Source organism: Diospyros lotus, chromosome 2 (genome assembly GCF_014633365.1).
Source record: "Diospyros lotus cultivar Yz01 chromosome 2, ASM1463336v1, whole genome shotgun sequence".
NCBI lineage: Eukaryota > Viridiplantae > Streptophyta > Magnoliopsida > Ericales > Ebenaceae > Diospyros > Diospyros lotus.
In genome coordinates, this window is record NC_068339.1 from 10,848,001 (window position 1) to 10,860,483 (window position 12,483).

Consider the following 12,483-nt stretch of genomic DNA (forward strand, 5'->3'; position numbering starts at 1 on the left):
ATAAAGTCCAACATTTCTTTGGTAACGACCCAACACATAAAAAACATAAAAATTTAAAAATTAACAGTATTTACTCACCATAGTGGCCCGGTCCAGTTCAAATGGGTTGGGGTCCGATTCTTCCCCCAATTCAGGGCCCAAGAAAATCCCGACCCAACCATAGCGAAACTAGGGTTTTAGTTGGCTTTCTGTAGTTATCGGGTATCCACAGCAACGCAATATATATTTCCACACAGCATCCATACCCTAGATTCATTTGGGCGCAAAAGAGGAAGAGAGGGAGAAGAGAAAGAGAAGACGATTTGGTAAGCAATGGCGCCGAAGACTACACCAAGGGTGAGCCGAAACCCTGATCTGATTAGAGGAGTCGGCAAGTTTTCGAGGTCGAAGATGTACCATAAGAGGGGTTTGTGGGCCATCAAGGCCAAAAACGGCGGCGCTTTTCCCCGCCATGACAAGAAGCCCACTGCCGCGCCGCCGGTTGCCGAGAAGCCGCCCAAATTCTACCCCGCCGATGATGTTAAGAAGCCCCTCGTCAATAAGCGCAAACCCAAGCCTACCAAGCTCAGGTATATATATGTATATGTTGTGTTGAGTATTTCTGTTTGTATTGATCTTTCTATATCGAAGACTGACGTATGTTGATTTATGTTGTTTATGCACTTCTGTAGGGCTAGTATTACTCCGGGGACAGTGCTAATTGTTTTAGCTGGGAGATTTAAGGGCAAGAGAGTCGTGTTTCTCAAGCAACTGGCTTCTGGGTTGCTTCTCGTTACTGGTAAGCCCCCTTTTGTTGGTTTATTGATGTTATCGAGAAATGAGTGGTAACTCTTTTCTGTAACTTGTTTACGTTTTTACATCTAATGTGTTCTCTTCAGTACTCTGAGCTCATAGTACGAGAGAGCTACTGGGTTTGTTATTTTTGCCAATGTCTTTGTGAGAAGCGCCACTTCATGCGATCTTGATTTGGTGTTATATTCAAATAAATGTTTTTATGCCGATCTGCTATTTGAGTGTATGATTTTTATTTTGAAACATTTGCTATATTAGACATAAGTAGGACCCTGAAAAATTGCCCCTGATAAAATATTGATTTGGATGTCTTCTTGGCAATTTTTACCTCGGTTGCATGGTTTAGTTTAACTATCAAAACCACAAGTTGTTCTGTTGTTGTGAAGCAATCCGTTAAAGCCTTGCCACATTCTCCATTGATAAGGTTTTACTTCTTACCTATGTGAGTTGCTTTAGTAGTTAATGTGGTAAATTTGATATAGTTAGTGTGGTTGCATCCAAATATGGTCAACAAGCATTTTAAAAACTTTTGTTTCTTGTATGAATGAAATGTAAAGACTAGAGAGAGTTAACAAATGCTGATATTGCCTTGAAGAAATACAAATACTACGTTCTTATTTTGATTTTTACCATTTAGTTATTAGCAGCATGGTGTCCTTGTTTTGTCCTAGCGAAAATTTTTAATAATTTTTATTTGTTAACATATATGGTCGTGCTGTTGTACTATATTGTTTCCTGGTTGTGGGTTTAAGCTTTTGCCAATGTTGTAATTCTTGCTTAACCCAGAAACTAGAAATGTATTTAATCAACAGTGGATTCCATTGCAACCTTTTCAAACAGTTTGTTCATAATGGAGCCTTAAAATTTTTTTTAACAATGATTATTGTAGATATTGTTTTGGGTTGGATGGGGAATAATGATATTGTATCCTTATGGGCTGGACCTCATAGAATTTACTTGGTCATTACTTCTAAATAAAAATATGATCTGATTTGGGTTGTTGTTATTTTATCTTGATAATGAGCCTCTCTGTGGTTCAGCATACTTAGTGGATTAACCTGTGCTCCTTGCCCACTAGATTGTGTTCCAGGAGTCAGGGCTTAAAGCCATCAAAGATCAAGGCTTTTGTGAGAGTTAATAGCATTACAATGAATTTTTAATTCCTGTATTGTTCTGTGAAGATGTAAACAATGGTTCCCAGTCACAAAAGTGTCTGGTAAGCGGGTCATTGTAAATATTGTTGCAATCTTGTAAACCAGATCTATGGACTTGGTTTTGTGATTCTGAATTTGTTATAAGGGATTTTTTTTTTTTTTTGTCAACATTTAAATGTGTGGTGGTCAAACCATAGTTACCTAATACGCCCCACCCCCCCGAGCACCGCGCTCCAGTACACGCGCACTGGAATGCGGTGCGTTTGCGTCTTGGAGCGCTTGGGAACGCATCCCAGTTCTCTGGTAATGAAGACTCGGGTCCCTGCTGCCATCTTCTTCCTCTCTCTCTGCACCGCTATTGTCTTTTTCCTTTCTCTCTGCAACAGCCTGCCCTTTCTCTCTACAACAGCTCATGGTTTTTGTCAAGAAGGGGAAGCAGCGATGAGGATCAAACTATATAAGTTCTGAAGAGAGGTTGCAGCAAGTTCCCCACTGTTCGAGCTTCTCATCTCCAAATAGAGGTGACTACAGAATATGGATGTAGATGGACAACAAATCCTTGAAGCTTCTTCAATGATGGAGTACTTCAAGTTGCAGAAGATGAAGATGAGGTTTCCTTCTTCCACTGTGAGGCTTCAAGTTGTAGTAGCTGGTGGAGAGCAGCTAGTGGGTCTGCTCTACAGAGAGGCACAACCACCTCTCGTGAGTTGTGCTTCACTTTTTGACTTTTTGGCTAAAGTTTTTATTGGGACTTCACATCCCATAATTCCCATTGTACTTTCTAGAATTACACATGGGAATTGCACATTAAAATAACATCAAATATAAAGTTTATAAATTAAATAAAAAATAATAAAATTTATTCTGTAAAATAATATCAAATATAAAATATTGTTTGATGTCTTCATGAATCTTATTGATCTTGTTTGATGTCTTCATTGTTTTCAATCCTAAACTCCTAAGTCCTAACTTCTAATCCCAATTTGCATGTAAGTTTCATCATTTCTCTATTTTAAGAATTTTAATCATTTGTATTAGTTCTTATTTCCTAATTTATAACAACAACAACATATCCAGCCTTTATCCCACTATGTGGGGTCGGCTACATGAATTCTAGACTTCCATGTATTTCTGTCTTTTGTCATATCCTCATTTAGATCCATATATTTCATATCAAATTTTAATGTCTCTCCCAAAGTCTTCTTGGGTCTACCTCTACTTCTTTTTGTGACTAATTGTTCCATTTCATCAACTCTCCTCACAGGAGCGTCTCTTAGTCTCATTCTCACATGACCAAATCATCTTAGTCTAGTCTCTCTCATCTTTTCTTCGATTGGCACTACTCCTACCTTATTACGAATAACTTCATTTCTAATTTTATCCTTTCTTGTATGTCCGCACATCCATCTTAACATCCTCATCTCCGCTACACTCGTCTTTTGCTCATGCTGGTATTTGACTGCCCAACATTCTGAGCCATACAGCAAGACTGGTCTTATAGCCGTCCTATAAAATTTTCCTTTCAATTTTAATGGGATTTTACCATCACATAACACCCCCGATGCATTTCTCCATTTTAGCCAACCTGCCTTAATTCTATGTGTGACATCCTCGTGGATTTCTCCATCTTTTTGAATCACTGATCCCAAATATCGAAAATGGTCTTTTCTTTGTAAGATTTGGTCTTCTAATTTTATTATAACATCATCCATTCTTGCATTTTTACTAAATTTGTATTCTATATATTCTGTTTTCTTTCTACTTAATTTAAATCCCTTAGATTCTAAATTGTTTCTCCACAACTCAAGCTTAGTGTTCACTCCTTCTTTTGTTTCATCCACCAACACTATGTCATCTGCAAATAGCATACACCATGGCACATCTATCTGAATATCTTTAGTGAGTTCATCCATTACTAAGGCAAATAAGTATGGACTTAGTGCAGAACCTTGATGCAATCCTATTGTAGTTGTAAATGGTTCAGTATCCCCTCCGCATGTTCTGACCCTTATCTCTACACCATGATACATGTCCTTAAGGGCTTGTATATAGGCTATTTTGACTCCTTTCTTCTCTAAAACCCTCCATAATATTTCTCTAGGGACCCTATCATAGGCATTTTCTAGATCTATAAACACCATATGTAGGTCCTTCTGATGATCTCGATACCTTTCCATTAGACGCCTCAGTAAATATATAGCTTCCATTGTTGACCTATCAGGCATGAAACCAAACTGATTTTCTGACACCTTTGTTTCCTTTCTGAGCCTCTGCTCTATTACTCTCTCCCAGAGTTTCATGGTATGACTCATTAACTTAATTCCTCTATGATTTTCACAGTTTAGAACATCTCATTTGTTCTTGTATATAGGAACTAAAGTACTCTTCCTCCACTCATCTGGCATCTTTTTTGATTTAAGGATGGCGTTAAATAGTTGCGTTAGCCAGGAGATGCCCTCTTCTCCCATGCATTTTCATGCTTCTATTGGTATATTATCTGGTCCCACTGCCTTATGATTTTTCATCTTTTTTAATGCTTGCCTTATTTCATTTGAACTTATGCGTCGATAGAATGTGTAGCTCATATTCTCTTCGGAGTTACTAAGATGTCCCAACCTAACTCTTGTGTCACCACCATCATTGAATAATTTTGTGAAATACTCCTTCCATCTCTCCTTAATCGCTCTCTCATTTACTAAAACATTTTGATTGTCATCTTTTATGCATTTCACTTGATTTAAATCCCGTGTTTTTCTTTCTCTTGCTTTAGCTAATTTATATATATATCCCTTTCTCCATCTTTTGTATCAAGTCGTTTATATAGATTCTCATATGTTTTTGACCTTGCTTCACTAACAGCTCTTTTTGCTGTTTTTTTGCTTCTTTATAATTTTTTTGATTTTCTTCATTGTTGCATTGATATACCGCCTTATAGCAAGTTTTCTTATTTTTAATTTTCAATTGTACCTCTTCATTCCACCACCAAGACTCCTTAAGGTTAGGGGCTCTACCATTTGTCTCTCCAAGGACTACCTTTACCATGCTTCTCAGAGCATTAGCCATTTCTTTCCACATTTGGTTTGTCTGTCTTTCTCCATTCCATTCCCTTCTACCCCTTAATTTTTCTTTGAAGATTAGTTGTTTCTCCCCTTTTAAATTTCACCACCTAATTCTTGGATTTTGTTTTCTGTGATTTTTTCTCTTCCAATTTCTTACTTGGACGTCAAGTACTAGAAGTCTATGTTGAGTAGTCAAACACTCTCTCGGTATCACCTTACAATTCCTACAACATAACCGATCCTCTTGTCTCATGAGGAAGTAATCTATTTGGGTGCTTGAGGTGATATTTTTATATGTGATTAAGTGTTCGTCCCGTTTTTTTAACCTAGTATTGGTTATAATGAGCCCGTATGCCATAGCAAAATCTAGGATAGATTTACCCTCATTATTAATTTCCCCGAATCCATACCCTCCGTGTACCTCTCTATATCCGTTTTCGTCTCTACCCACATGCCCATTTAAGTCACCTCCTATAATCACTCTCTCCTCTTGGTATCATTTGTATGAGTCCCTCTAGGTCCTCCCAGAATTTTGCTTTTATCTCATCACCTAACCCCGCTTGTGGTGCATATGTACTAAAGATATTCATAGTCATTCTTCCTAGACTAATCTTCACCATAATAATTCTATCCCTATTCTCTTTACATCCACTACCTCATCTATTAAGCTTTTATCCATAATAATCCCCACTCCATTTTTTGCTCGATCAGTTCCTGTGTACCATATTTTATATCTAGCTTCTGATAAAGTTTTTGCTTTTTTCCCTACCCATCTCGTCTCTTGAAGGCACATAATATTAATTTTTCTCCTAATCATCACATCCACCACTTCCATAGCTTTGCCTGTTAATGTTCCTATGTTTCATGACCTAATCCTTAATTTATGATTTTGTTTTTGGCCTTGACTTTGGATTTGATTTTGTTTTTGGCCTTGACTTTTAATTTGATTTTGTTTTTGTTTTTGGTTTTGGTTTTGATTTTGGACTAGCTTCTTTACCCACATCCATCCAAGCAAATGCGAGAACCCTTGCTCATTTATCACTACATCCGGGCGCCGATGCAGCGGCCCTAGCTCACTTGTCACTACACGGGGGCAGTGTAGCGCGTCGCTATGAAGGGTTACGCCCACGCCCAAACGATTTTTCATAATTTGTCTAGAGTTCATGTTTTGGATCCGACTAAGTTTTACGTTGGCTGTCGGCTACCTAACACAACCCTCTTCCTTTATCCGGGCTTGGGACCGGCAGTGGATAACATCCCCAGGCAGAGTTCTATTTCCTAATTTATATGGTTAAAAAATCTAAAATATTTTTTAAAAAATTTATATATTCATTGGCGTTTCACTTTGGCGCACCAAAGCATACCGTGACCCCAAGTGGCGAACCAATGAAACCTACCCCCACGTATCGCGTCCCGGGAAAAGTGGTGTACCACGTCCATGTCCACGTTCCATGTACCGAGCGTTCCACGAACCAGGTAACTATGGGTCAAACAAGATATATTTACAGCTATCAAGTATTTTAGGAGGCCAGTTTGTGTGATTGTGTTTGTAATCTGGAAATGTTGTATTGAGACTTTGAACTCCTCAAAATGTGTGGCGGTAAAAAAAAAATGATTCTGAGAGGTTGTATCTAATGAATACACTTCTGCAAGCTTTTGCATGCATTGGTTTTTACCTTGTTTGATGCATTTATTCGGTTTTGTGTTTGATATATTTTAGTTCTCAAGTGTTGGCCCCTCTTGCCACAAGCCAAAACCACTTCCTTGCTTTCTACTTATTTTCTTATTGGCTACTTGGTTCTGATATTGTATTGTTTAGCTTTTGAATCACATTCTGATTTCCTTGTTTCTTCTACAGGACCATTCAAGATTAATGGTGTTCCTCTAAGGCGTGTAAATCAAGCTTATGTGATTGCCACTTCAACCAAGGTAGACATCTCGGGTGTCAGTGTTGAAAAATTTGATGACAAGTATTTTGCAAAACAAGTCGAGAAGAAGAAAAAGAAGGCAGAAGGCGAGTTCTTTGAGGCAGAAAAAGAGGTTTGTTCATCATTATTTACTGAATTTGGGAGCAGGTGTATTAAACTTCTTGTTGTTGCAACTTACTATTTATTTCTTTTTCAAAATGTAGGAGAAGAATGTTCTTCCACAGGATAAGAAGGATGATCAAAAAACTGTAGATGAATCCTTGATAAAGTGCGTTGAAGCTGTTCCAGATTTGAAGGCATATTTGGGTGCTAGGTTTTCGCTCAAGGCAGGCATGAAACCCCATGAGCTTGTCTTTTAGAGGAAGCAGTTCCAAAGCTGTTAGGACTATATTTTTGGTTACTGTGATTTTTTTTCTTGGCTTGAACTTGGTGTAGTGGCTGTACTCTTTTATGATTTTATTGGTGATATTCATCTAATTTTTGTCTTTGAGGAATTTTTGAGTGAGTTATTTTGTTTTGTTTCATGAGTATAATGGATATATGGCAAGTATCTACTATATGAGATTTCCGCATTTCTTTTGGTATGCCCGAGCTGCTTGATGGTGGAATGAAGAATAATACTATATAACCAGCATATTTTATCGTGTTATGAGCAATAGGTCAGTTTAGACTGAGTTTTTAGACTAGTGGATTTTAAGTGCCATGCAACTTTTCCAAAATGTTCTCGATTGGTTAGTGCCAAGGGCATTTAGCACCTTGGAGCCTGTAACAAATCCAGGATTGGCATGCTCTTTGGTGGTTGGTTGATGAGTAACTTGCACAAACTGAATGTGATGTTATGCTAATGGTGTGCTTGTGAGTCTTACATATCATTTCAAATCTTTGGTAATTAGGGCCATTACAAGTCTCTCGGTTGGATGGTATGTCTAAAGCCATGTAGTTAATGCTGAAATGACATTGAACATATTGGCCGCTAAATTTCTATGCTTTATGGGTGTTATTCTCCTAGCTGCTTGCTGTACTGATGAGTATGTACGGACTTGGTAATCTGTTTCCTTATGACCCAAATGGTGTTACTCGTTGGATGCTACCTTCAATGCCCGTACGAAGTCAAACACAGTGTTGCTTTGTTAATAGGAAGCCACCATAGCAAATAGAAAATGGTTGAAAACACAATGCACCAGCAATGAGTATGAACCTACAATGAAGTATATAAAGAAACAAATGCAGCAGCAGAGTCTAGAGCAGGCTGTCTGTTCGCGCTGGCAGTCTCTTGAAGAAATTGCTCGGAACAGAAGGCAGCTTGCTTCGGAACCTTGGGTGTCGCAGCATGTACAGTCCTGCAACTAAAGCCACCACCTTAAACGGTGTCACATAAAGCACCATTGCTGCACAGAGACAGAACACCACGAAGAGACTGGTGGCTCTCGAATCTCTCCAGCTGAGCAGCGACTGAAACCTCTCCCCTTGTGTCGCTATGTCTCCCACCACAGTTTGGATCCTCCCCGCCACGGTTCTAAGCCTGTCGTACCTCATTCGAACCACATCATGTGACTTAGAACTAGGGAATGTGTCAAACTCTTCGTCGAGCTCATCTGGGTGCACTGCTTCTGCCCAAGAGAGCTTGATATCCATATGGGGTGGGTGCCTTGGTCGAAACCTGTAGTTCCAAAGCCCGATGAGGTTCATGTAGAGAAACAGAGTCGGGAGTATCAGCTCGGGGTACCAGATTAGTATCAGAAAGAGAATATGGACTAGAACTGATGTGACAGGGTTCTTCCAGTGGCAAACATCCCCGAGCCATCTGCTCACAGAAATCACGCCTGAGAGCAGTGACATCATCCGGAAGAAGTTAGCTTTGCTTCTTCTCATGCTCCACATGTGAGCATCTACATCCAGCATGCACTCTACAACCTCCTTCCTGAGTGGCGGTTCAGCCCGGCCAAGCCGCGTTGCCACTATATTCATTGCTTGATACCTCAAATTGTCGACTTGGTTGACGGTGAAAGGATGTAGATAGTGCATTTTGGGCAGCAATGGATGGCCGTACAGGTATATCATGTTAGCTAGGGACAGGCTAGTGAATCGAACTGCTAACTGGAGATCACCCATTTTCTTTACTCCGGTTGGATGCAGAACAAGAAGTGGGTAAGAGTGCGTGTAAATTCGGTGAGCTTCTAGCGTTGACAAGCGAATGCGTACCTTCCCTATCCGTGAATCTCGTGCTGTGCTGGCTCCCGGTTTCTCGATTCCCAAATGGCAATTGTCGAAAACTCCCAATGTTAACACAGTGCAGGGGTCGTAGACTTCCCACGTATACTGCTCATTCCATTTGGGACCGAAAGAGTCGAGAATTGTTCTGGTCCTGACCCATTTCTGCCCATATCTTGCTACAACATAAGCATCTGTGCTTCCTCTTCCATCCTTGGTCTTCATTGGCAGAAGCCCTTGTGCACCTAGTATGCCAACTTCTAATATTCCAACCGGTTGCTTCCAGAGTTGACGTGCTGTTGGACGCTGATCGCTTATGTACAGAGTTGATTCATCGAGCACATGGTATCCACCTTCAAGGCAGACTCTTACATGTACCCTGCTTGAGAATTTGTATTCTCTCCTCCTGTCAGCCTCCAGAACACCAAAACCAAACTTCTCCAGGTTGAACCAGCGAGAATGAACTGGCCGGTGGTCAAGCCTCTTTTCAAAAATGCTCATTGGTAGACTTATCCTCCCCAGCGCATCATCTCTTGAAGGGTGCACTCGATCCTCAACGGTAAGGATCAATTGTTCCTCGAAAGGCTCAGCAGCAACGAAAACTAAATCTTCATTCCAAAAAGGGTTTATTGTAGGAGTGGGGCATATCTTAGTTCTTAGCACTTGGTGCCCCACCTGAGCTTTAACAAGAACTTCAGGCGCGCGGCTTTTGTCATTTGGCATGATGTCCTGAGCTTCAATGACATTTACTCTGAGATACCAAAGTTTTGGTGAGACATAAACCTTTGAGCGGGTGCTAGAAACACCCTCTCCTTGGACAAAGGCAGCATCTGAGTGCCATGCATCGGAAAAAGCTTCATCTGCTTGTGTTCCCATCCAAACCGCGAGCATAATTTCTCCCCTCACCGTCCCTCCCCCATCACGATCCTCCAATCTGTACCACTGGGGAGCCAGAGGGCTGTCAGGTGGAACCCGGGTTGGAACCTCGTTCAAATCAAAAACAACCCTGCCTAGATATTCGTCTCTTCCCACCATCTCTTTGTCCTTCATAAAAACTTCTAAGACTGAAGACTGTACACGGTCTTTTGAGAATGCAAAGACTTGGTTCCACTGGGGGTTCATCTTCCTCTCAAAGTGCTTTGTTCTTCCTTTATAATTCCCGAGCTTCACTTCCACATAAGGATCACAACTAGCGGTGATTGCACTGGGAGGAAGATCTTTGGCCTTCACAACTCGAACATAAAGGTAAAAGATCTGTTCAACAAGGTCATAGGTGCTTGCAGACTTCTCTCCGCTCATCCATCTCCTTCCACCATATCCTGCTCCATTTGGCCACCGCTCGCCTAGCTGGGGATTGGTGTCCTTCAATTCAAAGTCTTCCTGGTGGCTTGGGTGTGGCTGTGGATTGGCCTGTTGATGCATTGTTAAGTGGACTCCCTCTTGTCTTTTCCCCAGGGATAAACCGGGTTGCTGATGAAATTGGTGCTTATATACTTGTTGAATTGTGTCTGCTTTTTCGAGGGAAGGCTCTTTGACTCCTTCCTTTGGCAATTCGGGTGGAGTCCTCCCCGAGGAAATTGCTGCTGTGACCGAGGAACTTTCTATCACATTAACGGAAGGATTTTGTTTTTCTGGCTTTAATGTGAGAGCTGTAGGACTATCAGCAACAGAAACTTCGAGTTTGGGAAAAGTGGCTGATGTATTAGCAGTTGATGATTCTGAAAGAGTTGAGTTGAGGGGTTCAGAAGGCGGTGATTCTGGTGTTTGTGGTCGAGGTTGTGGTCGTGATGGAGATAATGATGGAAGATAAGTTGGTTCGGACTCTGGTGAAAGGTAAACTTTGAGGCCTATCTCACCTTTCACATACGAGGAAAACCACTTCTTTTCTAGTGGGAATGTTTGATAAGCTTCCTCGCCTTTCTTGACAATGTTCGAGCAAGGAATCCTTACCCTTCCAAGAAAATTTCTGCCAAGAATAGGTCTCCTCTCATTGTAAACACAGATTTCAATGGACTGGCGATGGTAGTTTTTGGTTTTGTCGAAATGGAAGACAAGTTCCTGGTTCCAAATGGGGTTGAGACTCTTATGAACAGTTCTGGTTCGACTTAACTGGTTTTCAAAATCAACTTCTACAAATGGACTAGCTGAGCCTTCTCCATCTTTGGGCATAAGATCATGAGCATCTACAACTTCAACCACCAACTTCATGCTCCTTTTCTGGCGTTGCTTTGCTGCTGCGGGAACCAACTAGGAAGTGGCTACCCACAAGAAACCTGAAACTCTATTCGGAAGCAAAGAGGTCCAGATTAAGAAAACACCAACATAAAGAAAGGAAGAGTAAAGGCGTCTTTCTCTCTGTTTCGAGGGGTAGCAATTGCTTTCATGTGAAAGAAAGGAATGTTTTGAAGAAGAAGCTGTCTGTGAGAGCGGAGAAACCCAATATGAGGAAGAGGGAAATGGAGGGAAGGCACAAACTTTGTTCAAAAGTGATAAAGTGAAGCAGAACAGAAGCCATTTTTTCTTAGTTGTGCACAACAGGAAAAACCAAAGGAATTGTTTCTACATCTTCAGATTTTCCAGGCAAACGATGGAAATAAGAATCTGGGTTCACGTCCTTGCTGCAGAATTCCAACTTCACATTGCATCCTGTCTCTTCTTTTATAAGAAATTCACATAATTCCTGCTAGAAATAAGTTAAATCCTTCTATGAAGCACCTGCCTTTTCCATTTAAGTACACTAACATAGTACATGTTATATACCCATGCTTTTGCCTTTGGTTTTTCCTTTCCCTTTTTCTTACAAGCTTAGCCAATTACAGATGATTTTTAAGTATCTTCAACCGTAGAAACTTTTCACTTGTCAATCTGGTCTTTCGGGTTTTCATTTTTATAAGCGTGCATTGAGCGTGATGGATGCTAAAAGCTGGGAAATTGTATGCTCACCAGAATCTTTAGGCTCATTTTATGTTCTTTGATTCTTCTGAGTGAAATTAGTTACCAAATAGAGACAGAAGAAATGCCTTGCTTGGATTCTCTGCGCTTTAGAGGCATTCCATTCTTCTTAGGCCAGCAATGCCAAAGTGAAGAAGATAGTAGCAAGCAGATAGAACAAAGGGCTAAAAGGCCGGTATAGAAGGAGCAGAAAGAAAAGAAAAAGAAATACTCATATTTTTTACATGCTTGTGGCTATGTGAAGTACTTTATTCGGCTTCTTATTTTGATCCAGTTTATTAGAATCCATCTTCCTCTCTTTTTATTAGCCACCTTAATCACTTTTACAGTGAATTTATATAAACCCATGACAAGTTCTATGGGGATGACTTCATAATTGCATAATAG

General features: G+C 40.4%; 2 protein-coding genes across 2 annotated transcripts; one reads left to right on the forward strand and one right to left on the reverse strand.

Moving 5' to 3' along the window:
• The first annotated feature begins 235 nt into the window (after window positions 1-235).
• Window positions 236-7,488, forward strand: LOC127794210 (60S ribosomal protein L6-like). The gene is made up of 4 exons (XM_052325152.1): window positions 236-569; window positions 672-778; window positions 6,864-7,045; window positions 7,137-7,488. The coding sequence occupies exons 1-4, from the start codon at window positions 313-315 to the stop codon at window positions 7,290-7,292; spliced, it is 702 nt and encodes a 233-aa protein (XP_052181112.1). The 5' UTR covers window positions 236-312; the 3' UTR covers window positions 7,293-7,488.
• Window positions 7,489-7,720: 232 nt separating this feature from the next.
• On the reverse strand, window positions 7,721-11,895 carry LOC127794208 (FT-interacting protein 1-like). Its single transcript, XM_052325147.1, has one exon. The coding sequence runs from the start codon at window positions 11,350-11,352 to the stop codon at window positions 8,173-8,175; it is 3,180 nt and encodes a 1,059-aa protein (XP_052181107.1). The 5' UTR covers window positions 11,353-11,895; the 3' UTR covers window positions 7,721-8,172.
• Between the last annotated feature and the right edge of the window lie 588 nt (window positions 11,896-12,483).

Bases quoted from the DNA above. Each gene is read 5' to 3' on its own strand.
- LOC127794210 (XM_052325152.1), top strand. From the start codon at position 313: ATGGCGCCGAAGACTACACCAAGGGTGAGCCGAAACCCTGATCTGATT. The intron at 779-6,863 runs GTAAGCCCCCTT...TTTCTTCTACAG, and splicing joins TGGGTTGCTTCTCGTTACTG to GACCATTCAAGATTAATGGT. The intron at 7,046-7,136 runs GTTTGTTCATCA...TTCAAAATGTAG, and splicing joins TCTTTGAGGCAGAAAAAGAG to GAGAAGAATGTTCTTCCACA.
- LOC127794208 (XM_052325147.1), bottom strand. From the start codon at position 11,352: ATGAAGTTGGTGGTTGAAGTTGTAGATGCTCATGATCTTATGCCCAAA.